The 27,174-nt window shown below is 39.1% G+C and overlaps 1 protein-coding gene and 1 long non-coding RNA gene across 3 annotated transcripts; one reads left to right on the top strand and one right to left on the bottom strand.

The window, feature by feature from the left end:
* Positions 1 to 824: 824 nt before the first annotated feature.
* LOC118564585 lies at positions 825 to 9,165 on the bottom strand. Its single transcript, XR_004931952.1, has 4 exons — positions 8,649 to 9,165; positions 5,847 to 5,928; positions 1,585 to 1,616; positions 825 to 903 (listed from the first exon to the last, which is right to left on the bottom strand). It is a non-coding gene; the product is annotated as an uncharacterized LOC118564585 (long non-coding RNA).
* Positions 4,902 to 26,553, top strand: msna (moesin a). Of its 2 annotated transcripts, XM_012864711.3 has the most exons (13): positions 4,902 to 5,300; positions 16,525 to 16,608; positions 18,603 to 18,698; positions 18,795 to 19,069; positions 19,167 to 19,250; positions 19,517 to 19,663; positions 20,838 to 20,934; positions 21,035 to 21,198; positions 21,457 to 21,587; positions 21,693 to 21,853; positions 21,950 to 22,042; positions 24,263 to 24,493; positions 25,696 to 26,553. In XM_012864711.3, exons 1-13 carry the CDS (start codon positions 5,289 to 5,291, stop codon positions 25,858 to 25,860), a joined length of 1,740 nt encoding a protein of 579 aa, XP_012720165.1. In that variant the 5' UTR covers positions 4,902 to 5,288; the 3' UTR covers positions 25,861 to 26,553. The 2 variants fall into 2 exon arrangements, with proteins under 2 accessions (XP_012720165.1, XP_012720166.1); XM_012864712.2 differs by lacking the exons at positions 4,902 to 5,300; positions 18,603 to 18,698; positions 18,795 to 19,069 and having other exon boundaries at positions 16,550 to 16,608.
* Positions 26,554 to 27,174: the final 621 nt, after the last annotated feature.

The following is a 27,174-nucleotide window of genomic DNA, read 5'->3' as shown; positions in this document are numbered from 1 at the left end:
TGTTGTCTGCCGTGCCTTCAAAACACCCTGTCAGCTGTTAGAAAACATCTACTATCTGTTATGGAGGCCAGTTGACCCCAGGGTGCCACTCTTTGCTGCAGTTCTCTGAGGGCTTAGTAGATTTTTTTTGATCTTCCTTTTCATCCTGCACATGGGATGTCGGTGAGTTAAACCGAGGACAATATGTGGAGCAGCTCGGGCAGAACGTAAGGGAGACTAGTTAACATAGAGGGAGCTGAACTAAGAAGACACAAGTTAAAACTAAACCAAGGGGAACAGACAATGGTGATCTAAGGGAATAATCTAGAATACACAGGGAACCAAGAAGAAACTAAGTAAGCAACTAAACCTAAAGGAATAAAGTTATATGGCAAGATCTTACTGATACCAGTGAACACAAAGGAATGAACATTATATGGCAAGACCTTTTTTGAACATATTAAACAAGGAGATGATGAAAACAGACATAAAAGAAAGCCAAAACAAATATGGAAAATAATATTACTATTGCAATACATTTTTTGAAGGGTTTTAACATACACTTATCAGCGATGTATCAAGTTTGGCCGCATATCGTGAAAAACTTTAATATATCAGTAGCAGCTCTGCTAGACAGTAGCCTTGAATGTTGAAACCAATACAAGAATCATAAAATAAAAAAGTCGAATCAAATGAGGCATTCATAAAAATCTCCAGAAAATATATGATGTGTTTGGCCAGAAGTCCTGGGTGTTTCAGTAGAGGGCAACTGGGCAACCCTCCATGTTTTACCACCCTTTGAAAATACTTTTTCAGGTCTGATATAAGAGAAGAAGTCCAGTTGCCTCCTATAGCCCTGCAGCTTCTCCTCCTCCTGTTGCAGCAGAGCAGCGGCGCACCAACTACAGAAGAGGTGGAGCCTCCCTGTGGAAATTCAGATTCAGCTGTTTTATTCTCAACGACCGTTAGCAGGAAATCAAGCTCAACAACAAATTTACTCAGCACAAACCTACACACATTTTATATATATATATATATATATATATATATATATATATATATATATATATATATATATATATATATATATATCATTAGAATTATTTGTTATAAAAAATCTATCTGAACATAATATTTTAAAACGTGTACAATACTTTAGAATTTAATCACACCCTCTGAAATTTAAGAAATGTAAGGTAAGAGATTTTGGTAGATTTTTTCATAAGCTGAGGTGGAAAGAGTTAAGACAGCAGGAGCACCAGAGGAGATAAAGAGTTGGCTACTCTGGGTGTTTTTTTTAGCATTAAAATTTCCAACTAAAAAAAGGGTCATTGTTCAAATGTTCTCTGAAATCCCCCTCCCCAGAAAAGTCCAAAGATGAAAAACAAAACCCTGCGCTGGTAGGTGGCGATAATGTCCTAAAAATTATAAGAGCTTGTGTTCTTTGACACCACTTCCTCTCACTCGTGAACTTTTGCAGCACACATTTAAAGTTTATGAGGACAAATGTCAAAAGAAAGCAGCGCTGGTGTAAAACAAACTCTTAAAACCGTCCTCATTGGCTTCTATGGCAGAAAGTGAGAATGGGCTGGGGTGCCTCGTTACCTTATAAGCTGGGGAGACCCAAAACAGGAAGACTGAAAAAGACAGAAGAAAAATTAAAAAATAGACCCCCCCCGCCCGCCGCCCTTTTTTATGTGAAGCACCAATTTCTAGCATAAGCTGGAATGAAGGTGAAGAAGGATGGGACTTAAATTAGTACTAATATTTTTTAGGAATTTAGAGAAACATGAGAACACCTTGAAGACATCGGCAGCACGCCCCAAATGGACAACTATTTTAGTGTATCAAGAATTTTATCAGTCTTATTAAATGCTAATCAGCCTCTAAAGGATCCGTCACACCTATTAAAATAAATTACCTGAAGGAGGACTTCTCTTTAAAGTGATCTTACAACAACTTAAACAGGGACTGAATGAGATTTAGTAAATTTTTCAAAATAAGAATATATTAATCAAGGATTATACAATCTATCATAAATCACTCTAATGGCTAAATAAGTGAAGAAACAAACAGTAATGCTAAAACAAACAGAACCGATATCCAACAACTTTCATAAGAGACATTTACAATGAGGCAAAAAAAGTATTTAGTCAGCCACTGATTGTTCAAATTCTACTTAGAAAGATGAGAGAGGTCTGTAATTTTTGTCATAGGTACATGTCAACTATGCGAGACAAAATGAGGGGGGGGGGGGGGGCAGGAAATCATATTGTACGATTTTTAAATTATTAATTTGTAAGTTATGGTGGAAAATAAGTATTTGGTTAATAACAGAAGTTCAACTCACTACTTTGTAGTATAGCCTTTGTTTTACCATGGTCTGGGTAAGTACTCGATTCTGATTGGCTGCAGGGTGTCCATTAAACAGTGTTATTCTGGTCAAATAGCCTGATTGTTCTAAGTGATTGTGCTGGTTTAAATGTTAGCTGGTAACGGCGAGACAGTGGTCAAAACAGAGAGCTGGTTACCTTGGCAATGCGTCACAACGAGGGGATATGAAATAGTTCTCTCAGCCGCGTCTTGTGTCAGCCGTGTTTAATATTTATTTATTTTTGTATGTGACCATGGTATAAGTGGGATAATGCCCTTAGAGGTGTCCATTATCAGAAATGAATGGACTTTGCGGAAGGAACCTCCGCATCGTCCATTAATTTCTGATGATGGACACCTTTTCGGGCATTATCCCTTGCGTGGCAATGACAGAGGTTTAACGTTTCCTGTAAGTCTTCACCAAGGTTGCATACACTAGCTGGTATTTTGGCCCATACCTCCATGCAGATCTCCTCTAGAGCAGTAATGCTTTTGGGGCTGTCATTGAGCAACACAAACTTTTAACTTCCTTCACAAAATTTCTATGGGTTTCCGGTCTGGAAACTGACTAGGCCACTCCGCCACTCCAGGACCTTGAGAATCTTTTTACGGAGCCACCCCTCCGTTGCCCGAGCGGTGTGTTTGGGATCATTGTCATGCCGGATGACCCAGCCGCTTACATTAGGAGTTAAACACGTTTATCATTATTTAAACTTAGAACTAATCATTCATTTATTTGAAAAGATTTTTCTGATTTTCTAAATTCTAAAAAATGAGATAAGTTTAAGAGCTACTTTGATGTAGGCAAACATCCTTATTTTCCATAATAGCTTACATGATGATATATATGATAGATTTCTTATAGATTTCGAGGATGCCTTCTGCTGAATAAGAGGTTAATTTGACCTGGTCTAAACTCACAGCGAATGCATTTCAAAAAGCCTTGGTGAATGTCCTAAGTGTGTTAAACTGTCAGATCTGAGGTGTTCGTATGCACTGCACCGCCACCATTGTGTGTTTAAAAGCAAGCATGTCTTTTACAGCAAAGTTATTTTTTACAGATTTAAGAATAGACGGTGATAAGATTTTCCAATTAACAAATGTAATTAGATTTTTGTTTATTTGTAACCAATAGAAACATAACAAAAAAAGAGTGTTTGAACACGCATTTTCCCTGGGACTGGAATAAGGGCTTTGTGACGACCCCCCGAAGCGCGGATTTTGCTTTCATTAAGACACTGTTAATAATCTGGCGTTATGCTAAGGGTCATTTTCCATTTGGAAGACCCATTTGTGCCGAAGCTTTACATTCCTGGCTGATTTCTTGAGACGTGGCTTAAAATATTTCCTGTTGATTCCATCTATTTTGTGAAGCACACCAGTCCCCGCAGACAGAAAAAACGCCCACATTACATGATGCTGCCACTCCCGTACTTCACAGTTGGGATGGTAATTTCAGGCTAGCAAGCGTCCTTTGTTTTTTCTTTCTCAAATGTAACAAAGGTCATCATTATGGCCAAACACTTCAATTGTAGTTTCAATAAACCACTGGACATTTCTTCCAAAATGTATGTTTGTGTCCTTAAGTGCATTTGTAAACTGTAATCTGTCTTTTTACCCTGCTTTTGGAGTAATGGCCTCTTCCCTACTGAGTGGCCTTTCAGCCAGTGTTGTTCAAGGACTCACTTCACTGCGGTTAATGACACTCTCTTACCGGCTTCAGCTAGCATCTTCATAAGGTCTTTTGCTTTTCTTCTGGGGTGGAAACACAAGTTTTGCACCAAAACATGCTCATCACGGGACGCAGAACCCGTCTCCTTTCTGAACAATATGATAGCAGGGCATCCCTTTGTTGCTTAGAGTTGCGTATAATTGTTTGAGTTGTAGCCGGTGAGACTTTCAGGTATCTGGAAACTGTACCCAAAGATGAACCAGACTGGTGGAGGTCAATAATTCTCGTCCTGATATCTTGCCTGATTTATTTAGTCATATTGTTACAAAAGCAAGCAGCATGTTTAAGCTGTTGCCTTACAAACCAAATAAAAAGATAATAAATGCATAAATTTCCCCCTCACTGTCTCACATTAAATGAGAGGAATTCTTTCTTGTTTCAGCTCAGGCTTATCAAAATTACTGTTTATGTGATAGAAGCGAGAGCAATGGGAGACTTTACCTTAACAAAGACGAGACAAAATGAGAAAGCTCAGATGAATGTGCAATGGCTTTGTAAGGTTCTGATAAGACAAGTTTTATTTAATATCAAACACTAAGATTTTTTTAAAAAAAGTTGAATCATATAACAGAATTTAAAGTCAGGTTTTTTTTTTTTCTTTCCAAGATGCCGTCCTTTTCTAAGAATAGAAGAAAATCATAGCAAGGGTGAGCCCCCTAGTGTTTAAACTTCCTAACACCGCCCCTGCATTGGTAGCCCTCATGGCTGCATCCCTGAATCTCCTCCTATCTGACGCAACGTTTGAGCAATAGTGACCATGTGTGCTAAAAGTGAATCCCCGAGCCATTTTTTCCTCTCTCTTTTTTAAATGTATAAGCGGCTGATGATGCGGCGGCTGCAGGCGGAGTCAGCTGCTGGCCAAAGCCCTGTCTCTGAGCCTGTCTGGCTGGCTGCTGTCCTGTCATAGCTGGGTGTGGTTTTTGCAGCAAGCAGCAAGCAGCAGGGGTACCGTTAGCAGGAAATCAAGCTCCCAGTCCGCTTTACTTTGAGGCGAAACAAAGAGAAACCATCCCTGGAGCGTAGTTTTGAAAAGAGAAGAAAGGAAGAAAAAAAAAAGCTTTTTTGTAGTTTAGCCAAAAGTATCCTTGACCCAGAAGGACCTTTTAGTTGGTGCCGTTGTGCTGATGGGAAAAAGTTTTCTCAACTAGTCAGCTGAATTAAGAAGTTTAAGGAAAATCTGTGCGGGAGGCAAAAGACGGGAAAGATGCCGAAAACGGTAAGAAGCGAACGCAACAAAAAAAAGATTGTAATGTCTTCATGTCACACTCTGTTTTGTTCTTTTCTGCTACAATGTGGGGGAGCGTTTAATGCCGCTAACCCGTGCTCCCACGCAGTTAGTGAGAAGTTGGAGGCGTTTATAGCATCCTTTGAAACTCAGCGGAGGGTCGCTGCTGCTGCCTGGGCTACTTTCCGTTAAGTGTGTGTTGCGCTTGCGCGCTGGCCGCCTCACTTAAATTAGCCTCGCTTTAAATCAAACCTCTTCAGTCCGCCGTTTGCTCTTCAAACTTCAACTAAACATTTTTACAGTAAAAAACCACCGCGCACACAGACCCAGATATCCCGCTCTGTTTTCTGGAGGGGTGGTTCGGCGGAAGTGTGGCCTGCTGCCGTAGCGAGCCGAGCCGAGCAGAGCTAGCCCTTTTTTTTTTTTTTTTTTTTTTTTTTTTTTCAAGGCCTCTTTATTTAGACTCAAACAAGGAGGTTTTTTGAACTGCCAGCCGGTGCTGCCCCAAAACCCGGGGCGACTATAAGGCGAGCTTACCTAAATGTAGGGTTGAAAACCAGAACCTGGGTTTAAAGCGAGGGAGCTGAGACCTAAAATCTGTGCTGGTGCTGGTCAGGTTCTGGACAAAGGAAAGCAGAGGGGGGCAACAACACAATGACAATGCCTGTTCATCACAGGGCGACACAGCTTAATGTGCTTTCTAACACAGCTCATCATCTATATGTCATCATAGCACCTGTGATATTTCACCTGTTGGCCCTGTATCAGCAGAAATATAGTGGTGTTGGACAAATATGGTTACATTTATGATCAGGCTTAAGGAATGTGTAAAAGTAGGATTGTTGTTTATTCTATTGTTTTTATCCACAGACTAATACAGGAATACAAGACCGACCTGGTAAAGTTAGTTAGTTAGTCAGGTTTAATCCTCCAAGTTGCTCCATAACAACAAAGGAATTTGACTTTGGTTCCACTTTGCTCTGAATAAAAAACATTTTAAGTACAATAAAAAAAAAAGTCTTTCTAAAAAAAAAAAAAAAAAAAAAAAAACTTTCAACAAAAAATGAAGACATGGTTGGATTGGTGCGAATAAATGTATCAATCGTATCAATCTGGACACTGTTAAGTGTATTTCCATATTGACAGCCTAGGGGGGAGAAACTCTGTGTCGGTTCTGTAGCGCTTACCAGAAGGTAAAAGTCTCAACAGTTTGTGTGCAGGATCTGGGGGGTCTGCAGAGATGTTAGATACCCGTTTTCTAACCCTAGACCTGTAAAACTCCTGGATATAGGGAAGGTCAGCCCTGATGAGCCTCTCTGCAGACCTAGTTGTTTGTAGCAGCCTGGACCTATCCTGTTTTGTGGAATGAGGCAAATCACACATAATACCACAACATTAACAGCTGGTTAATGGGTTGGGGTATAATCCCTGGTAGCTAGCCTGCAGTTTGCTTAACATACATGCCAGCTTACGGACTTGACTTCGTTCTGAACAAGAGAAATGTAGTAGGCTCATTTCAGCTGTTTGGCTGGCAATAAACAGCAACAGGTGTGGGAGGGGGGGATACTGTACGCCATACTCTGTTCTTTGCTCAGCCCCCATTGTCCATAAGTCAGACGAATCAGTCAGGAATGTTATAGCAGAACATTAAAGTTTTATTAAAACCATAACTGTTTGCTGTTATAATCTTGATACTTTCATAAAGCCAATACTTTTAGAACTTTTAAACGCTCTGTCTCTCATGCAGTTTCATTCAAACAAAAAACCTGTGGAACATTTCCAAACAGAATTTCAGGACAAATGGCTCCAACTCCTGTACCTGCTCTCTTCCTGTGGCATTGTTTATGCTAGAACTTCCTCCACCTTTTTTTTTTTTTTTTTTCTTTTTTCCATTTGTCACCCAGAATAAAATGTTAGGCATTGTTGCCTCTGAAATCACTGTTTCATAGTTATTTTTATCCATCAGTGCTTAAGCTAAAAAAACTGATACTTATGAGTTGTTAAAGCCCCTTTGTCAGCGAATTAGCACATTTATTATTAGTTAGCAAAACTATATTTTTTGCAGTGATCTACTATTTAGCTGATTTTGTATTATTAGTTTTTAACCTTAACTTCTATATATTCTGGACAACAACACGCAGATAGAACATTAACCTTATTTGCATGTGTTTTCTTATTTCCTGTCAGGTGGTTTTTTTACCCTTTCTCCTAGTGTCAATTTTTTTTTATGGGCAGCCACAACCGTTGCTAGTCGCATTCGGCTCATGAGCGCAGCGAAAGTGCAGCTGTGGTGCAGAAGCTGTAGGGTGTGTGCTATAAAGAGGCAGAAAGGGGAAATTGGTGCAGGACAGAATGGATGTTAAAGAGGAAGCAGAGGATTTTTCCTAAATTAACAAGTCACGTGGCTTTGCGGTGTCATTAAAGCTGAAGATTGCCCGTTTTTAAGTTCGGTTTCTGCAGATGCAGTGAAATGAACCTGAGAAGGGGATTTAAGTCCCGCTTCGATCTGCTTTTTGTGACTCTCAGTGAAACCAGCATGTAGATGTCGGGCTGACGAGGCAAATCGAGAAGCCTAAGTTAGACGCAGATGTCCTGAAGTCAGTGAAAGTTGTGTTCCCACCTGAAAAAAATACATGTTATTCTGATGCTCTGGTATTTCAAATCCCTGTTGTGTTTGTTTATTTCTTTATTTTTTTTGAGACTCAGTGTTTAACTTTCGAAAAGCGAGATGTTTCACAGTAGCATTAACGATTTAAAAGCTCTGTCTTTGCCGGTTCTTGGCAGTGCTCTAGTTTCCCAAGGAAGTGATGTTGTGACTCAAGGTTTCTGCGCTTACATCAGTTCCTTTCTGGTAATTTCCTCGCCTGCAGCCTTATATGGACTTTCACATCACGGTCTGGCTGTTCTCCACCCTGCCTTCCCCCCCCGCGTGGTCCTCAGATGCCAGGCCCCACTTTAGATTGCCTTACTGCAGTGCAACAAGTAGAAAAGTTCCCGCATTCCTACTTTATCAAATTTTATGAGCTAATTTAGCCTTATTTATTACAGTGATTGTGCAGAAAGGATAAACCTAATTCTGCTGTATAACTCAGAAGAGATAAAGGAACTCCGATTCCCGTTTTAACTTATTTTCCATAAATATTCAAACAGACTTATTATTTAAGAGCGTAGCTAATATATATATATATATATATATATATATATATAATGCCTAAATCGGCAGTATGCTATCTTATTCTCCCATCTGATAATCTGAGATTTGATCCATGTTACTCTCAATAAACACAGAAACACTTTTACTCTTATTTTAACACAGAACCCGCGCATACAGTAACTTACCTTTTCAAGCCCATATGTAGAAATCAAAGGGAAGAAGTTTGCTTGCCTTTGGAGCACCCAGACCTAAAACAAGTGTGTCTATGGAGACATGGTGAATGGAAAGAGCTGGAGGTATGCAAGCAGGAGATTAAATGGGTCTGTAGTGCACATAGCTGGGGAGATTAGGACTGAGCAGAAGTAAAATTGGGGGACAAAATGTAATCAACAGTTTCGGAGGTTTTTACACAAATAGCTTGGTTTACATATTCTGCTGGAAAGCCGTGGGAACATCCGATTTCTGGGAGTAAGTACCGTTTTACATGATTGTTTTGCTTTTTTTTTTTTTTTTACAGCAGCTTGTTTCAGGCAAAACAGAAGCCATGTTTGTTTTTGGCCAAAGTGATCCTCGTTGCTACACAGTGCAATATATAAACTGCTACCGCAGAGCCTCATTGAGGGTGCAGTGACACTTGACATTATTATGATTGTTGTTTAGGACTGTTCACAGTGAAACATGGTACACCACGTAAGGAAGCTTCTCCGCAAAAAAAAAAATAACAGCATCAGTGAGCTATACTCAGTATATTAATAATTATATGAACCAAAGAAAGATTTGTATGGCTTTATTTTCTAGCTACCCTGACTAATTAATTAAAATGGTCAATGTTATGACACAGCCCAACCAAAGACCAGAAGGGGCTTAAATTGTGTTGCTTAACAATATACCCAATTGAAGCAAGCTTTAGGAGGCGGAGTAGCTGGAAATGAATACAATTCTATTGGAAATGTAGAACTGAAAGCCCAGGGCACAAATATGATCAATATCACAGAATAAAAATGAGGTAGTAAGGAAAATGATTCTTTATGGCATCAAGTTGTAAACAATTCAATGTAGGAATGCATTGGTCAGACTTGTGACCAATGCGTGAAGTCTCAGACTCCTGGAAAGCTTTGAGATGCTGATCCAGCATTCCCTTCTGATTTCTCCCCACAACATAAGAAGACACAAGAGCATCATTGAAAATGTGTTTTCTAGCCGACTGCTGTGAGTGGTCATTTATCGTTTCTGTTGGGAACACAGGCGACGTCACACTGTGTGAGAGAGCACTCACTGTAAACCAGGGTTTAAACCTGTTGTTGCCTCAGTGTGGGCAATACGGAAGAGTTATTAGTTATTCTGTCTTCTTGGCAATACATCAAGAACTGCACAGAGTCAATCCTGCAAACACAAATACTGTTCTAAAAACATTGCCATCATCAATATATGATAGGTATATAATATATATACCTATCCCGTGTAAGTAAGAATTCAGAACAGCAACACACCATTTAAAACCTGCATATTAGATTGTGATTGGCAAGCCGTTGTACCGATTTGAGACACAAGGTGTCATTATTACTTATAGCTCCTTTAATATAATTTATACATAATATAATTTTTTTACGTATATCGATATTTGACTGCGATAGACTGTTGACCTGTCCAGGGTGTACCCCGCCTCTCGCCCATTGACAGCTAGAGATAGGCACCAGCACCCCTCGTGACCAACACAAGGGATAGACGTGTTAGAAAATTAATAGATGAGTGGATGATATTTATTGATGCGCTCATTAAAGCAGTAGTGGGAAAAATAGTTCCAGTTCCAAAAATCACAACCCCAGATGTAATTTTTTTGGGGATGGCTCATGACCGAGGGAACACGCTCCATCTTCCTGGGGGAGCTTGAGGTAGAGCTGCTGCTTCTCCACATCAAAAGGAGTCAGTTATGGTGGTTCAGGCATCCCAGGCCTCTTGTGCTCCCTCCTTTGGACGTTCTCCAGGCATCCCCCACTGGGACGAGACTCTGGGGAAGCCCCAGAAATTGCTGGAGGTATTAAATGTCCTGTTTGAATCCCCCATATTGAGCTAGAGGGTAATATTTTTTTTCTGGACCTTTTATCCCCATAACCCAATCTTGGGTAAGTGGAAGACAACGGAAGGATGGCTAGATGTGATTTCTTTTTTTCTCTCTTCTTTTTTTTTTTTTGGGGGGGGGGGGGGGTGCAAACCTCATTATTTAGAGCTGATCATTATGAGGAGGAATGCTATTTTTATTTATTACTATAGTCCCCCTACATTGATAAATGATACCATCATTGCCCACCTCCAGTCTGTGTGCATATTTTCTTGTCCATTTATTTAACTCTTAGGTCTCCAAAACTCAAATGGTAAAGCTAGATATGGATAAAACAGAACATCTGCTGTAATTCATTTAGCTTTGTGGTATCTTTTGAAATTGTATGGCTGTGGGTCAGCAACTTCTTTTCATACATGAAATAGCTGGAAAAGAATCCATCAAAAACAGCGAGTGTCTGAAGTGACAAGATGACCGGTAGGCTACCTATTGCTGTTTTGCTTTCTGTTGCTGCAGCCTGAATGAACTGCTGACATGTACTGGCAAAAAAAAAAGGTGCTTCCTCTGACTTCATTAAGCACTTCAGCGATACTGAACTTTGAGTCTTCAGAGTGGTGGTGTTGGAGCAAACAGTCAGTGCTTTGGGCATGGGGCATTTCCTCCTTGGAAAATGTGTTTCTGATATCGGTCGATTCCAGAGACCAGCACTTTTGTCGGTGCTATTGCAGGAACAAGTTGTCAGATAGACAACAGTATCTGACAATGCACTTGGATTTGAGTTTTTGTTGTAAGCAGAAGCTCGGTTTTCTAGTGCTTCTGGTAAAATGTGCAGCAGTTGCATCGCTGTGTGGTCTGCTGCTTGGACAGAAACCTCATCCTTTACGCTGCCGACCCTCTTCCGGTATCTCAGTTTGAACTCAGCCATCAGATTTGTTTCCCGGCATAATGTAAATATGTAATACTATTTCACTGAAAATAAACAAAAAATGTATTGCTGTTAATACTGAAGTTACTAGTTGTTCCTGCTCTGATGTATATTGTAATTTTTGCTTCCACTTCCTGGCAGAGCTGTTTAAGCTATGCTGCTCACATTTTGAAGTAATCGTTCCAATTGACTGAATTAAATATGTTTTTTTTTTCATCAAGCAGAACTCAAGTGGTCTATCTGGTTATCAAAGATTCCTATTGTTAAGGAGTTGCTGGAGTTAAGTTGACCTTGTGTGTGTGTGTGTGTGTTACAGATGGACTGACTCAGGCACAAAATGAGCCACATTTCTCACCCGTCATATGTTCGTGCATATTAGACTCAGTGTTGAGGACATTCTGCTATGTGGCCTGAAAAAAGCTTCCGTCACATGAATGTCGCTGCAGTCGGTGAACGATTGGTTTCTTCTTGTTTTCCGATGACACTTACTGTTATCTTATTTGTTGGCTTGGCTCGAGTTGTAAGGGTTGTGGTTGTGAACCACACAGAGAGATAAAATGGTGGGCAATGTATCGCAGGCGACATTGAATCCAGGGCTATTAGTTGTGTGCAATTAATTTTAATCTTCAGGGTGTTTTCTGTAAAATACTTGGTTGGATCTTTGTAACATTTAATGTTTGATCAAAGAACATCTTGCATCAGAGATTTTGCTCTGCATCGTTGAATCATCCGGTTTCTTTTGGTAGTTTTGCTTCCCCTTCCTGGCAGTAACCGGGGGTATTTTCCATAGTTCACCTTCACATGAACTTGACTCATTCATGTTCCTCCTCCTCCTCCTCCTATCACAACTTCAGCATTCCAACTACATTTTTAGACTCTTCACAGAGTATTACCTTCAGAGGGGCTTAAAGGAATGTCGTTTGGTGTTATGCTGTAGTTTTTGTTGCTGCTGGTTTGACAAGGATATATTTGCTAAAACCATGTTCACGGTGTTTCGGCCTAGCATACTAATCATAGTGCAGTATGTGTATTGTGGCTAATGGTTGCTATTTAAGACAGGTAATGTAGATTTTCTCATGTGGCCTTATGGGTGACTGATAGTTCAAGAATTACATGTGCTATAAGTTGTGTACCCTAAATAAATACTGCAACAATATGAGAAAGGACCCTCAGCCCCGTCCGCACAAAAATAGGTCTACTTCAGTACCTTATCTTACAGTCTATATTACTAATTGACAAAGTGCATAAATGGCCTGAAATGCCCCCACTGCCCAGAACCGCAACCCTTATGGTGGCATCATTGCTTTGAGATAGTTTCTATGCACTCCTATTTTCTTAACCCCAAATATACAGCAATTCTCTGGTACCCTCTAGTGAATAAAAGTTACTCTTCAAAAAAGTGTTTAGTTTGATGTTTACTGATGTTGTACAATGAGAGTGTAATAAAAATTTAGATATTTAGCTATTTCCTAACAATATGTGTAAGAAACGTCAAATCAAATTTCAGCCCTGACAAGAGCAAAAAGTCTTTTAAACATTATTTTTGTTTTTATTCTGTACACACTATCACGTCAGCCATTACCATTACACATAAATGCTAACAACAATGCTAGCTGAAGCACTGTGATAGAGTGGGACAGGAAGAGAAGTAACATCTGAAATTGAAACTTTTCTCCTGTTTAAATACAAGCTAGCATTAGCGCTGCAGCACAGCTAGCTGTCATAGGAAATTAGAAAAGTAGCCCTTAATGAATTATTGCTTTTAAAGTTGTGAGATTTTGTTTATTGCTTTTTGTTATATGGACACTATTTAGGTAGTACAAATAGAGCAGTTGCTGTTCAGTTGTTTTTAGTATTGGTGTTACTTTTGTTTTAGCAAGTAATAGCTAGTGTCATAAAAATGACGCTAGCATTGAGCCCAATGCAACCAATGTTCAAAGGCTGTAAAAAGCTTGGGCTGGTAACAAATACATAGAATATCTTGTCCTTTTTTCATATCAGGGTTCAGGGTTTCCCCCACAAAACTGGCAAAGCCTGGCAGTAGTTGCAGTAATGGGCAGCTTGAAGGTCTTGTACATGTTTAAATAAAAGCTAGCATTAGCCCTGGAGAACAGTTAGCAGCCACAGGAAATTAGAAAAGTAGCATCTTTAAGGGGGAGCTCAGACCAACAGCCCGCCAGGACTGTATTACAGCAGCAGGAAACCCTGGGGTTTCTTCAGCGTCTTTAAAAAGTGGTCAAACTATCAGATTTAATCTTTTTTAAATTTTAGTCTGTAAAAAAATCCATCATAGGCCTTACACCTCATTTTGTCTCGGGTAAAATTTGTGAGTCAGTTATTTCCGTTTGTGTTACATTTGTTTGTGTGTGTCAAAAAGTTTGTGCACTAGCATTGATCCTTTGGAAATAGGGTGTTTTTAGAATGTGACAAAACTGTGAGGTTCACAATGTGTTGCAGAAAACAACGCCATTAAAGGGAATTAATCTTCCATCATTCAGTTTTTTTTGACATAACCCATAGATAAGTTACCGTATCCACTGTCAATTCCTTTAGGAAAGTGCATATGTTACAAGATCTGGCTTGAAAACCACAGATTTCGATAGTTAGTGTAAACGTATTGAGTAAGCTCCTGTGTAAAACATTTTAAAGTTGGTAACTTAATTGAAACAGCAATTGAGTTACATGTCTGAGCCAAAAAATGCAGAAGTTCAGATAGTTATATTTAACATGCTTATCTTACTAATCTTACTTGAAAATATGTTGTCATTATAAAACCGGTCATTTATTTAAAACCATTATATTTTTGTAATGTTAAATGTTTAAATTCTGTAATAAAATATAAAAAAGATTAAGCATTATTAGGTAGTTTGGTTCAGGATGCATAAGGAACCTTGAGAAAAGTTACTCATGTGAACATGTGCAATGTACAAGCCAGTAATTGTTAAATACAACTTCATTCGGTGTTATGGACGGTTGAAAATGAAGCCATGGAAACTTAACTCACAGACCTGAGGGTGGTGTTTTTTCAACTTAGTGCTAATAATAGGTTCTGAAGTGTTTTTGAGTTCAGGCCATAAGAGACACACCCAAAGCAGGCAGAAAATTTAGAAGCATAGTTCCCTTTTCATGCAAGATTAACAATTCTCACTCCGGAAATGAAACCGCTTGATCACCACCGGGGTGGTGGTAAGCTTAACTCTTATCTGTGCGAAACAAAAAAAGGTGTTCAGCCATGTTCGGAGGTGTTGGTTAAACGTACAAATAAACGACTCCGTCCGGCTGCTGAGGATCGACTTTTGACTCTGAAGTCTTAACCGGAGCGGACGACAGGAAGTGGCAGAGGGGAAAGTGTCCTGAGCAGTAAAACGGGGTCTTGCTGACATGGTTGGGAAAGAACGCAACTCTAATCGAGGCCCCGCAACTGGGAAATAATACGCACCATTGTTGTTCAGGGCAGGCGTGGGCCTCTGCCTTCACAGTTATTTCCCAATAGCCATGCAAGCTGCTGTTCAAAACGTCTTTAACAGTAACAGATTCCTGCCTAGTCAGCTTACTAAGCACAGTCATTTTTGACTCTGGTTGACCTTTTTGAGTGGGACTAAAAGGTCCAATTAATGCATCCAAATGTTTGACATTAGGACAATCATTTGAGAAAGGACAAACCTCCCCAGACGATAGAATCTGCTACCTGAAGAGACCATCGACCCCCCACCTTTCTGTCATAACCGTGTTCACGTTCAGCTTTAGTAGAGTCGAGAGTTCAGCAGCATGCAGGCTTTTCTTGATACATGACAGGATGTAGACGGCTCTCATGAGAGATCAGTGTTTAGTCGTCTTGCCTCACACAACCCAGCCTCCAGAGGATGTGGTTACTTCCTGTAGATAAGTTCTACACTGAGCCTGAGCCAGACTGGCAGAGTCGATCCGCGTGGAGCCATGAGGCCGAGGTTTTTTTCACTGAATTCTATTCATTTTCTGTCAAAGAAGGGCACAAAGGAATGCCAGCGCCGACAAATGTGGCTGCAGCCTCTTTGAACTACCCAACACAATGCGTGTTAGAGGGTTTCCTAAATTATGTGGGTGCAGTTTGTTTTCTGTGCATTTGTCAGCTAGTTCGAAAACTTGTTGTTTTGATTGAAAGAATCTATTTTTACGTCCAGGAGTATAAATATTGGTAAACAGATTTTAAAATGTACTGATGTTTGCTGATTTATGTTTTTTGGAGAGATAATAAGACAATAATAATTTTTCCTTGTTGTGATAGTACCTCTATCCCACTGTTGCACCTCTGCCTCAGATATGTATGGTCACAAAGAAACATGGCTTCAGGGCCGGTCCAAGGTTGTACCGGGCCCCATGTACAACTTAAATTTGGTGCCCGCTTCCAGCTAAACTCATCGTTCACCAGGAGCTCTTGCATCCGCTTTTTACTACGATTGGTTTGAAATTTAACCACTGAGCCAACAATGAATTTCTAGAAGAAATTATTCAGATTTCTATTGAACAGTTATTATGTTGCCCGCATCGGAGAACAATTTTAAGTGTATGGGTGGGTTTGATTTTTTTCCCTTCACCGAATCTAGTAGCTAAGAAGAGCTAGGCCAATAGCAAAACGGAGGTCCACAATCTTAGAACAACCACATCACCAACAAGTTTTTGAAACCATCAAAAAGACATTCATGCTTTTCGTTTGTCTTAATAACTAGCACTTTTTATTGTTTGTGCTATGAAATGGGAGTGTCCCTAAGCAGCCGCATGTACCACTTATCTGTTGGGCTGGTTTTAAGAAAATAAAGCACCATATCATAACACATAGTAGAAAATGTATATAAATGCTAAACAAATTAAAGATTTAATTAAACATGCTTTATTTTGTTATGGTCAATCTGCATGTAAAACACATTTTTCAGAAATGGCACGATATGACCTAGCTTACATGTTCTAATATTGCATGAATCTGAATCAGTGTTGTAGTATGCTTTCAAATCAATTAAAGAATGGTGTCTGGTTTATCGTGTCTACATGAATGTTGACTTTTTATTTATTTATTTATTTATTTTTGCTCTTTTTCAATCAGATCAGTGTGCGTGTCACCACGATGGATGCTGAACTGGAGTTCGCCATTCAGCCCAACACAACAGGGAAGCAGCTCTTTGACCAGGTATGCTCAACTTCTTCTTACCAGCACAGAGAGCTCACAATCTAACTTCCTGTACCATGATGGTAATATGTGAATGTTAAGACTGTATGTCACCGTGCTTAGTTAATATTAAGTCACATTTACAACTAAAGCTAAAAGACAGCAGTTGCAAAGCTGCTTTTTATTTTCCATTGTTGTGTTCTTCTGGTGATGATAGCCATGACCTTTTTTGATCTCCAGCAAGACTCTCATCTTAATTATTATTTTTTTTTATCATCAGTTTGCTAATTTTACAAAAGGTGTTTTAAAAACCTTTCGTTTAAGCAACTCATTGCAGTCTGAAGCAAACATCACACAATAATATGAAAATAAAAAACAGTTTTTCTTATTTTTTAAAGCAGATATTTTTTCTGATAAAAGTGCTTCTAAACCAGACAGACAGGCAAGAACGTTTAACACAGAGAAAGTATGAACAATAAAATAAAGCATTTTGCTTTAAGAGACAGCAATTGTGGGAATATCTGTGAATCTCAGTGATTCACATACCAGATAAATCACAGAAAAGAGTATTCATCTTTTTACATCCTTTTAAGGTACACCTACTGATCTGGACCTTCTTTAGCCTTCAGAATTGATCATGGCATAGATTCAATAAGGTGTCGACAACATTTCTCTGACATTTTGTTTTCTATTAACTAGGATTTGGTGATTAAAATCTCCAATTTATTTTTACATTTTTTCCCCTGTTGTCTCATAAGAACAAATTGCTGAATTTTTTTTAAAGACTTAGTTTTATTTTAATAATCTCATCTGGCAGTTGACCTAAAATCAAAGTGCACCTAATTACAAGCTTTTAAACATGCTTATAAAACAAGTTGATAGTCACCGCTAATGTAAATAATGAAAATATAACACAAAATGTTTGCTGCTAGTGGTATCACACATCTAAGTACAGTTCACTTCACTTACTACACACCAACTTAAAAAATAAGTAAATGAATAAATTATTAAAGCCCCTCGTCTCAGGGTAAAAAGTTTCCTCTTTGGAGAATTTTGTCAATATATTTTTCTAAATGTATATTCAACATTGCATGTTATTACCAAAACAATTTCCCCTTTTGGGACTGATATAGTGCCTGCCTGAGATCTGTAGGCTGTGCATTAATGATATGAATCTCCAGATCCATCATGTTTAAAATGTGCTCTATTGGTCTGAGATCAGATGACTATGGGGGCTTTTGGCGTTCAGTGAATTTGTTGTCAGGTTCGAGAAACAAGTTGGCGATGATTTGAGCGTTGCAACAACGGTGCATTATCGTATTGGAAGTAATCATGAGAAGGTTGTGTCAAACAAAGGGATGGACCTTGTCCGCGATAATACTCAGGCACTCTGGCTGGGGTGTTTTAAATAAAGCTCAGTTGACAGCAAATGGACCACACCATTACACCAGCATCACCACCAGTGACCTGAACTATTGATCAAGACAGGATGTGTCCATGCTTTCATGCCGTTTACAGCAAACGGTGACCCTACTGTCTGAATAATGCAACTATAATCGAGAAGCACCGTTCCTCCAGTCTTCTGTTTAAGTGTGGGGCTCCTGTGTGAATTCTATTCTCAGTCTTGTTTTAGCTGACAGTGGTGGCAGACAGGGTGGTCTTATTGTGCATTCAGAGATGCTTTTTCTGCAGACCTTGGTTAAACTCTGTTGTGAAGTTGTACTCACTATGTCTAGATTTCTAAATGCATTGAATTGTTACCATGTGATTGGCTGGTTTGCTGCTGGTGGGTTACTTGATGGGTCACTAGTCAAACACACAATCTGGACGGCTACAAATACTCACTTTTACTCCAAAGGGGGGCACAACTATTTGAGAGGCACTGGTTTAACCCAGCACGTGTCTTTTTATATGTGGGAGTAAACTAGAGAACTTAGACAAGGGTCACAGTGATAGCTTACGCACCAGAAACCTCCTTCCTTTTGACCAAGTTTCCCATTTTTTGATGTTTTAAGGTGGTAAAGACCATTGGACTGAGAGAAGTATGGTACTTCGGACTCCAGTATCAGGATACAAAGGGTTTCTCTACATGGCTGAAGCTCAATAAGAAGGTGAGCTCTTGAACTGTTTTCTTTTTTAACCACCCTGCATGCTGGAGCATCCTCAGGGGTCAAAGCCTCCACCTCTGACCTCAACTTTTATTTTAGGTGACAGCCCAGGATGTGAGGAAGGAAAGCCCGCTGCTCTTCAAGTTCCGCGCCAAGTTCTTCCCCGAGGACGTTACGGAGGAGCTGATCCAGGACGCCACACAGCGCCTCTTCTTCCTGCAGGTGAAGGAGGCGATCCTAAACGACGACATCTACTGCCCTCCGGAGACGGCGGTGCTCCTGGCCTCCTACGCCGTGCAGGCCAAGTTCGGCGACTACAACAAAGAGGTGCACACGTCGGGCTACCTGAACAGTGAGAACCTGCTCCCTCAGAGGTAAACGCGGGGTGGTTGTGTTTTCTCAGTCGTCGTAATAATCCGGCTGTTTAAGTGAGCGCGCTTGAATGTGGCACCGGGTGTCTCGTGTTCCCAGAGTTCTGGATCAGCACAAGCTCAACAAGGAGCAGTGGGAGGAGAGGATTCAAGTGTGGCACGAAGAACACAAGGGCATGATGAGGTGACTCCCGCTTCTACTGAATGCAGTTCAAAGACGTACTTTTACACATTATTTCACTATGATTGCTCCTTGCATCTTAAGTCGGTCACGTCTGTTCAGCTACAGTATAAATGTGACCTCTATTTGCTTAATGTTCAGCTGGAGCATGCTAGCTTAGTCAATTTGCTGACCAGGCTCAGGCAGTGCAAACTAAACTCGGACGCTTTCGCTGTTTGTCCTTCTCGACGAGTCTCTCTGACCAACTGATGACACTCATGTGTCCACAGAGAGGAATCCATGATGGAGTACCTGAAAATTGCCCAGGACCTGGAGATGTATGGAGTCAACTACTTCAACATCAAGAACAAGAAGGGAACTGAGCTGTGGCTGGGAGTGGACGCGCTGGGCCTTAACATTTATGAACAGAATGACAAGTGAGTCATTCGTCAAGTTTGCCTCTCTGTTTAGGTTTTATTTGTTTAATTTTTTTTGTATACATGTCATTTAGGTATATAATACCGGATGTTTTCAGCTAATGTTATCATGCAGCGTAACAACCCAAAATTAAACTTAACCATGACTCCACACTCACACACTCCGGATAAAGTTATGTAAAAAGCTAAATTACTGAGACAATAACATCTCTCAGCCGTCTGGAAATGCAGAATAATCCAGTCTGTATTTTCGGTACGTGAGATATTTCTCAACGTTGGAGCATACAGAGAGATTGACGCCTCATAGGTGTTCTGAAGCATTTAGGTCCATGGACTGTTGCTAGAACAATCAGTCTTTGTCTCTTCTGACCACAGTAGAGTCAGATGGGAAGTTTCATCCAAAGTGATGATAGGACAAAGGAGGCTTTTTCCATGAAATGCCTCACAATCTACAGGCTTGCAGGCAAATATTGACTAACAGGCTATGAAACTCTTTGACCCCTAGATGTCACTCTTTTCTTCAATTTTCTTTGAATAGTCTTCGGAGACATTTTTTAATACCATTCTAGTTTTTTTTTAAAGTTTAGTATAATTCAAATGCTTTAGTTGCATTTATTTTATAAGAAATATGGAACCTGAGACTATGCTACCACAATATTACATTAATCATTGCAAGCCTTTTTTATACATATTTACCATATGTGAGTAAATGTGGAGGGGTTTTGTACACGCTCCACTTAAAACTCATGAATAAATAATTTTCTGGCAACCCATCAGGCTTATTTAATTCTTTTTTATAATTGATGTGTAATCACTAAATGCATCCTTAACATTAAACATTTCACAAACCATAACTTCTGTAATTATTTATGAACTGGGATATTTTGTGCACTCAGCAAATAGCATTAAATGGAGTCTAGGACCCAAGGCAACAACTTGAGGCACTCCACATTTAAGATGTTTAAACTGTAAAACTATTTCTTGTTCAATTAACCTTTTATAAAAATCTTATTTCTCAAGCTTATCACCTTAAGACTAATAAATATCTTTATATGCACCGATAAATAGATTAACTCTGTATTTTTGTTGTCTAAAAAACTTTTTTCACGCCAAAGAACTGTCATTGTGTGTTTTTTGTCATCCAGCTCTAATTTTGTTTTTTCACCTTTGACAGAATGACGCCCAAAATCGGGTTTCCTTGGAGTGAAATAAGGAACATTTCCTTCAACGACAAGAAGTTTGTTATTAAACCAATTGACAAGAAAGCACCAGTATGCTATCTCTTTGTGTAAAAAAAAAAATTATATGAAACATCATTAATATTTTTTTGGACTGAACCTAAGAAAATGTTTAACTGTATGCAAACTGTAGGACTTTGTATTCTACGCGCCGAGGCTGCGCATCAACAAACGCATCCTGGCTCTGTGCATGGGCAACCATGAGCTGTACATGCGCCGCCGCAAGCCTGACACCATTGAGGTACAGCAGATGAAGGCGCAGGCTCGGGAGGAGAAGAACCATAAAAAGATGGAGAGGTACAAATATGGTTGAATTTGACAAAAGAAATGCATGAAGAATTACTTTCTTTGTTATAAAAATGTGTTTAGTGAAGCCCTGCAACATGGATGTTGGTTTGTGTGGGTTGCTATGCATTCTATGCATTTGAATTTGACTTTGTAAAGTACCTTGAGATTACATTCTTCATGAATTGGCGCTATATAAATAAAATTGAATTGAATTATAATGGTTTTTTTTTAAGAAAAATCAAACACAACTTCTCCTGTATCTCTTAGAGCTATGCTGGAGAATGAAAAGAGGAAAAGAGAGGTTGCAGAAAAGGAGAAGGAAAAGATTGAAAAGGAGAAGGAGGAGTTGATGGAGAGATTAAAGCAGATTGAGGATCAGACCAAAAAAGCCCAACAAGGTGGGTAAAATCCCAGCAACCGAGTAAAAATCTGTTGTACTGTAATCGGTGTATCGGTCACTTGTTTTACATGGCAGACGCCTTTAATTTTGTTTGTGTGGACAGAGCTGGAGGAGCAGACTCAGAGGGCTCTGGAGCTGGAGCAGGAGAGGAAGCGTACGCAGGAGGAGGCCGAGCGTCTGGAGGCTGAGCTGAAAGGAGCCGAGGAAGCCAAGATGGCGCTGCTGCAGCAGTCAGAGAGCCAGATGAAGAACCAAGAACACCTGGTCAGTGAGCACAGATATAGGGGTGTCATGTTAAGAAAAAAAGTGTCTCAATACTTTCAGTTTCCAGAAAATACAAGATTTTCCCTTTTCTTTCAGGCCACAGAGTTGGCTGACCTGACCTCAAAGATCTCTCTTCTGGAGGACGCTAAGAAGAAGAAGGAAGAAGAGGCGATAGAGTGGCAGCAGAAGGTGTGCTCCAAGTTTTTACTTCTTTCACACAATGGACTTTATAGGCTGCACAGTTCTACAGATGTAAAAAAAAAAATGCTCATAATAAAAAAGCTCATTTAGCCTTTAGTTTACATAGTAACTCATCTATTACATATTTAAAAGAACAAGCCTCTTCCAATCTTAACGGGACAAGTCATGTTTTCAATGTCAAAATTTGACACTTAAAACATGTTTCACATTTCTATCGTGGAAAAATGTCATGTTTCTGTTATGTCAGTGCTGAGAGCTCTGGTCTCCTATTAGCTGGAAGACACTTAAGTCCAAGTGTGTGATGGTGTGGAGAAGCATCAGTGCTCACGACCAGAGTAGCAAATCTTTTTCCACGAACTGTTGAGTTATTTGAACTTCACACTGGCAAACTTTATGCTTTAATCAGTGTGGCTTGAAAGTGATTACGCAGTTTGCCCCAAGTCTCATTTATGTCCCTAACCCCAAATCAGATGTCAAGAAAGACACTTTCCTGTTTGCGTTAAATGGTTAATAAAGTCATATTTACAAGTAAAAAAGATGCGAAAGAAACATGTTAATGAGAAATTAAGAGCATGTACTGTAGCAAAGCTCCATTTCCTCTTCCTATGCCACTTATGCGTCTTAGGGGGTGAAAAAAGACGTCATGTAGCGCCACCACGTGGCGAGAATTGAGAAGGCAGACATGTAAATAAATCAGGAGCTGCATTTTGGTGTTCAAAGTTTTGGATTGTACAAACATTTTTATCTTGTTCCTCTGATTACTTTTGAAGAGACAAATACACCTTTGTTTCCATTGTGTGGCACTTTCCTAACAACAATCCTTTAAGTGGAAAAATAGCTATCTTGTTTTATTTGTCGGATAGAAGTGTAATGATGCATCCAGCTCAAAATACTGAGATGAGATAACGTGAGATAAGTTTCTTTGCTTTCACTAACCTTGTTGAAAAGAATTTATAATCAATGTAGAACAAGTCGGGTCACTTTTAAAGCCTGTCTAACTTTTAATGTGGTCCAACTGAAAAAAATAAAATAATATCCTTTATGTTGTCAACAATAGAATCAATTTTCATAGCTCTCAAACTCTGTTTCAAAGAGTCATTTAAATGCAGTTCAGACTTATTAATAAACTGTGAAAAACACTTTAGTTTAGCACTGATAGGAAGCTGTAAAGAAGGTAAAAGACCTGTTGTCTTTTACCTGTGACCAATTTAATGTACGACCTTAAATCCATATATATATATATAGATAGATAGATAGATAGATAGATAGATAGATAGATAGATAGATAGATAGATATCTTCTTTATTTATTTATTTTTCCTGATCCACTGTATATATCTGGATTGCGCTGTATATACTCCATGCACCTTTTCCTCCTTTGTGCACCTTCTGTTGATTATAAGAGCTGATGTGACATGTGAATTTCTCCATTGTGAGATCAATAAAGTTTTATCTTATCTTACCTTATCTTAAAACAAATGCTAATGTTAGCTTTGTTAGCAGCTAACAGTTAGCCAGTGGTTGCTACTTTCTGTCTTTCTTCAAAATAAGAGTCTGAAACATATTTCTATGGCACTCACTATGTTTAAGTCTCGGGTTCATAATGCTAGCTTACATTCAGAAGAGGAAATCACATGCTAACAGCAACCAGCTTGTGCTTTAAGAGATAAACGTTCCTTTTGACAAGAAATATTGAGGTGTCGTGAAATTTCAGGCTTATATGCCTAGTGATTGTCATTTTAAGTGGTTTAAGCCAATTTTAAACTAGCGATAAAGGAGATGAAAACAGGTGAAACCCTCCACGCATCACCTCACACAAATAACAGTGTCTGTAATAACTCTAAATAAAGTGAAAACTTTCAGATCTTCCTTTGAAGCGTATGCTAACAGCTCCTAGATCTCCCTCAGCTCTTAATATGATCAAAAACAAGGCCAGCCAGGGCTGTTGGGCGTTTCCCATCAGTGTGACTTCAATTATCTAGAAGAGCTGGAAATCCTGTTTAACTTTTGAACCATTGTGCCAAGTTTCCATGTTGTGCTCATTTTGGCCCTCAGACATCCCAGTCTTAGTCATTGCTGGCACCTCTTATCAGGTCATGTAACATTCTTTTTTTCCCCCTGATACCATTCCAGACGCGCACACAAACAAAAAGAAAGGAAGCCATGTTGTTGTTTTGTCTTATAGACTATAATTTCTTGTTATCCTCAGGCCACCACGGTGCAGGAGGACCTGGAGAAGACCAAAGAAGAGCTTAAGAGCAAAGTGATGGCGGCACACGTCCAGGAGCCGCTCAATGCTGAGAATGAGCATGACGAGAACGACGAGAGCAGCGCCGAGGCCAGCGCCGAGTTTACGTCCGCGGCCACGTACAAGGACCGCAGCGAAGAGGAGCGGATGACTGAGGCCGAGAAGAACGAGCGTCTGCAGAAACATCTACTTGTAAGGCCGGGTTTATATCGCATAGTGATTGGTTGTTCTTAACTGTGAATGACAGAGGTTAGTTGTTAATGTACTGACATTATAAGCTGTTTTAGTTTATTTACTGTAATTGCTGGTATCAAATTAAAGCACACTTAATTTAAATGGCTTGACTAATTGCTCAGTTTCAATAGGGCTGGACGATAATTTGATAACAATATATATCGGTCGATAGAAGGATATCGATGACAGAAAAAAATGGGTCAATAAAAAATTCAATAGAACAGTTTTCCTTCCTTTCGCATTCTAGCCATGTAGGTTAATATCACAGTCATTACATACTTCCAACCAATCACAACGCAGCCCCAGGAACGCTCCACACTAAGCTCCGCCCCTTCAAAGAGTTCAGAGAGCACGCGTTCTATTTTCTTTTTTTTTCTAAAAAGTTTGCTAAGTAACCTTTTTATAGATATATAAAAATACTTAAAGTATATTTTTTAAATTTGTTGATAATTATCGATATCGATCAATATGATTTCTATTTAATCCATAGGCTTTTTTCAACTTGTGAAATATCCAGAAAACTGTGGGAACACTGCAAAATTTGCTCAGGTGTCAATTTAAAAACCATAAATCATAGGTTTTTTTTTCAAAATTTATTGTTTGACTGTGTTTGAGCTTATTCATATGTTTTTTTTTTTTCAAAGTTGTGAAATATATTTAAAAATGTATCAAAATAAGAAACTGAGGCAGCCAAAAAGGCAAGCCTGCAGCTTGAATGGGAGTTCATACGGCAAAGATCTATCTGGCAATTTGTCCATTAAGGAGGAGGAAGTCTGGAAAAATGTTGTCTGATAGCAATAGCTTGGAGACCTAACAAACCAGCACCCCACCTAGGGATTTGAAAGCTTTATATGGCAAGCCCAGTCTATAAACAACTTGGTGACGACTGACCAATATTTTCTATTTATAACAATAGAAGTTGTACTTTCTGTTCCATACATCATCAATACATGTTAGCACATTTCCATTTTAGAAAGGCGTTGTTTCAAAGGCTCTTTTTATGTCAGAAAAGTGTGTTTTGATACTAGTGATACACATGTCCTGTTAAATTGATTTAGAGGCTTTTGAAACATAATGCTGATTTATTGGAGGGTATAATTCCTCTGAGTTTATTGTGGTTTTTTTTTTTTTTTTGTGTTCAATGCTTTTTTTTTTTCCAGGCTCTGAGCTCAGAGTTGGCCAACGCCCGGGACGACACCAAGAAGACGGTGAACGACGTCATCCACGCAGAGAACATGAAAGCGGGACGCGACAAGTACAAGACCCTCAGACAGATCCGGTCAGGCAACACCAAACAGCGTATCGACGAGTTTGAATGCATGTGATGCACTCCACCGGCAACGCAAAAAAAAAAAAAAAAAAGCCCGCCCAAGGTCGGGTCCTGCTGCTTGGACTGCAGTCCTGCCTCACTCAAGCTGTTTTTTCTGTACGCAAACAAAATCAGATCGACATCGTGACATGGCTGCAAAAGCACAGAATATTGTACAAACATGGATGTGGAAAATTCCGACTGTTTTTATTTCTAAATTAGAATTTTTGGCAAGTCACTGGTTGTAAAGGGACATACTGTATTTTGGTAGTACATTCCTGATAGGGGGTTTATGTAGCATATTAGCAAAGGCCTTATGCCTCCGTTATGACTTATTGAGCAAAGATCTTTTAGTTTCTTTATATATTTCTGTCACCATTTTATAGAATTAAGGTATAAATTTGGCACTGCTTACAATCTGATCTGCAGGCATATTCTGCTGTAGACATTCTTCATATCAGGCTGGAGTTTATTTTATTATTTTTTTCATTTTACAAAGGTTTTCTCTTCCCAGTGTTGCAGTCTGTACACATACAGCATGCACCTTTGTCTAGGAGGAGCATAATGAAGCAGTATTATTGTTTGTTTTTGCATATTTCTTTAATTTTGCAATTGTTCACATTCAAAGTCCGCCAACTATTTCAAATCAATAATCAGTATTTACAACCGACCCACAATGTGATATTAAAGATTTGAATATCATTTCCAACTTTTGGTCTGTTTTGTCTTTTTTTTTTTTTCTTGTGCATATATTTTGCCGAATTCCACAGACATGCCTTTTCTGCAAATTAATTGTGCAGACAAATTTTGATTGGTCAGCATAAAAATCCTTTGTATCACACTGCATTCAAACTGCCAAGATGAGATATTACCACAAAAAAGACAAAGTTAAAATATTTCCTCCTGCATCAATGTTTGACTTTGAGTCACTTTTTTTTTCAGATTTTTCTCAAATTGTGTAAAGTTTTAATTTATATTAACAGGTGACTTCATTTGAAGTGTATTGTACTAGACATCGATAACTTTGTAATTCTTTTTTTAATGAAGATATTCAAATATTAAACTGCATTTACATAAAAACTGTAGTCACAATTTCAGCCTTCGTTTCGTCTGTAGTGGTAGATTATTGCAACTGCTCAGCTACATATCAGAAGAATATTCCCACAAAATAGCAAAATCCACAAAACTGAAAAAATACAAATCAATTGATATGTGCTGGAAAATTATAATTCACCTTTAAAAAGTCAAAACAAAGTCAGAGGCACCTTTTCTACTTTAGCACACATTTTTGATATTGTATTTAGCTACTTCTTTCTGCAGCACTTGAGGT

This window comes from Fundulus heteroclitus, chromosome 11, assembly GCF_011125445.2.
Source record: "Fundulus heteroclitus isolate FHET01 chromosome 11, MU-UCD_Fhet_4.1, whole genome shotgun sequence".
Classification (NCBI taxonomy): domain Eukaryota; kingdom Metazoa; phylum Chordata; class Actinopteri; order Cyprinodontiformes; family Fundulidae; genus Fundulus; species Fundulus heteroclitus.
Note: the sequence above shows the minus strand (reverse complement) of the source record. Positions and strands in the feature narration are given on the sequence as shown.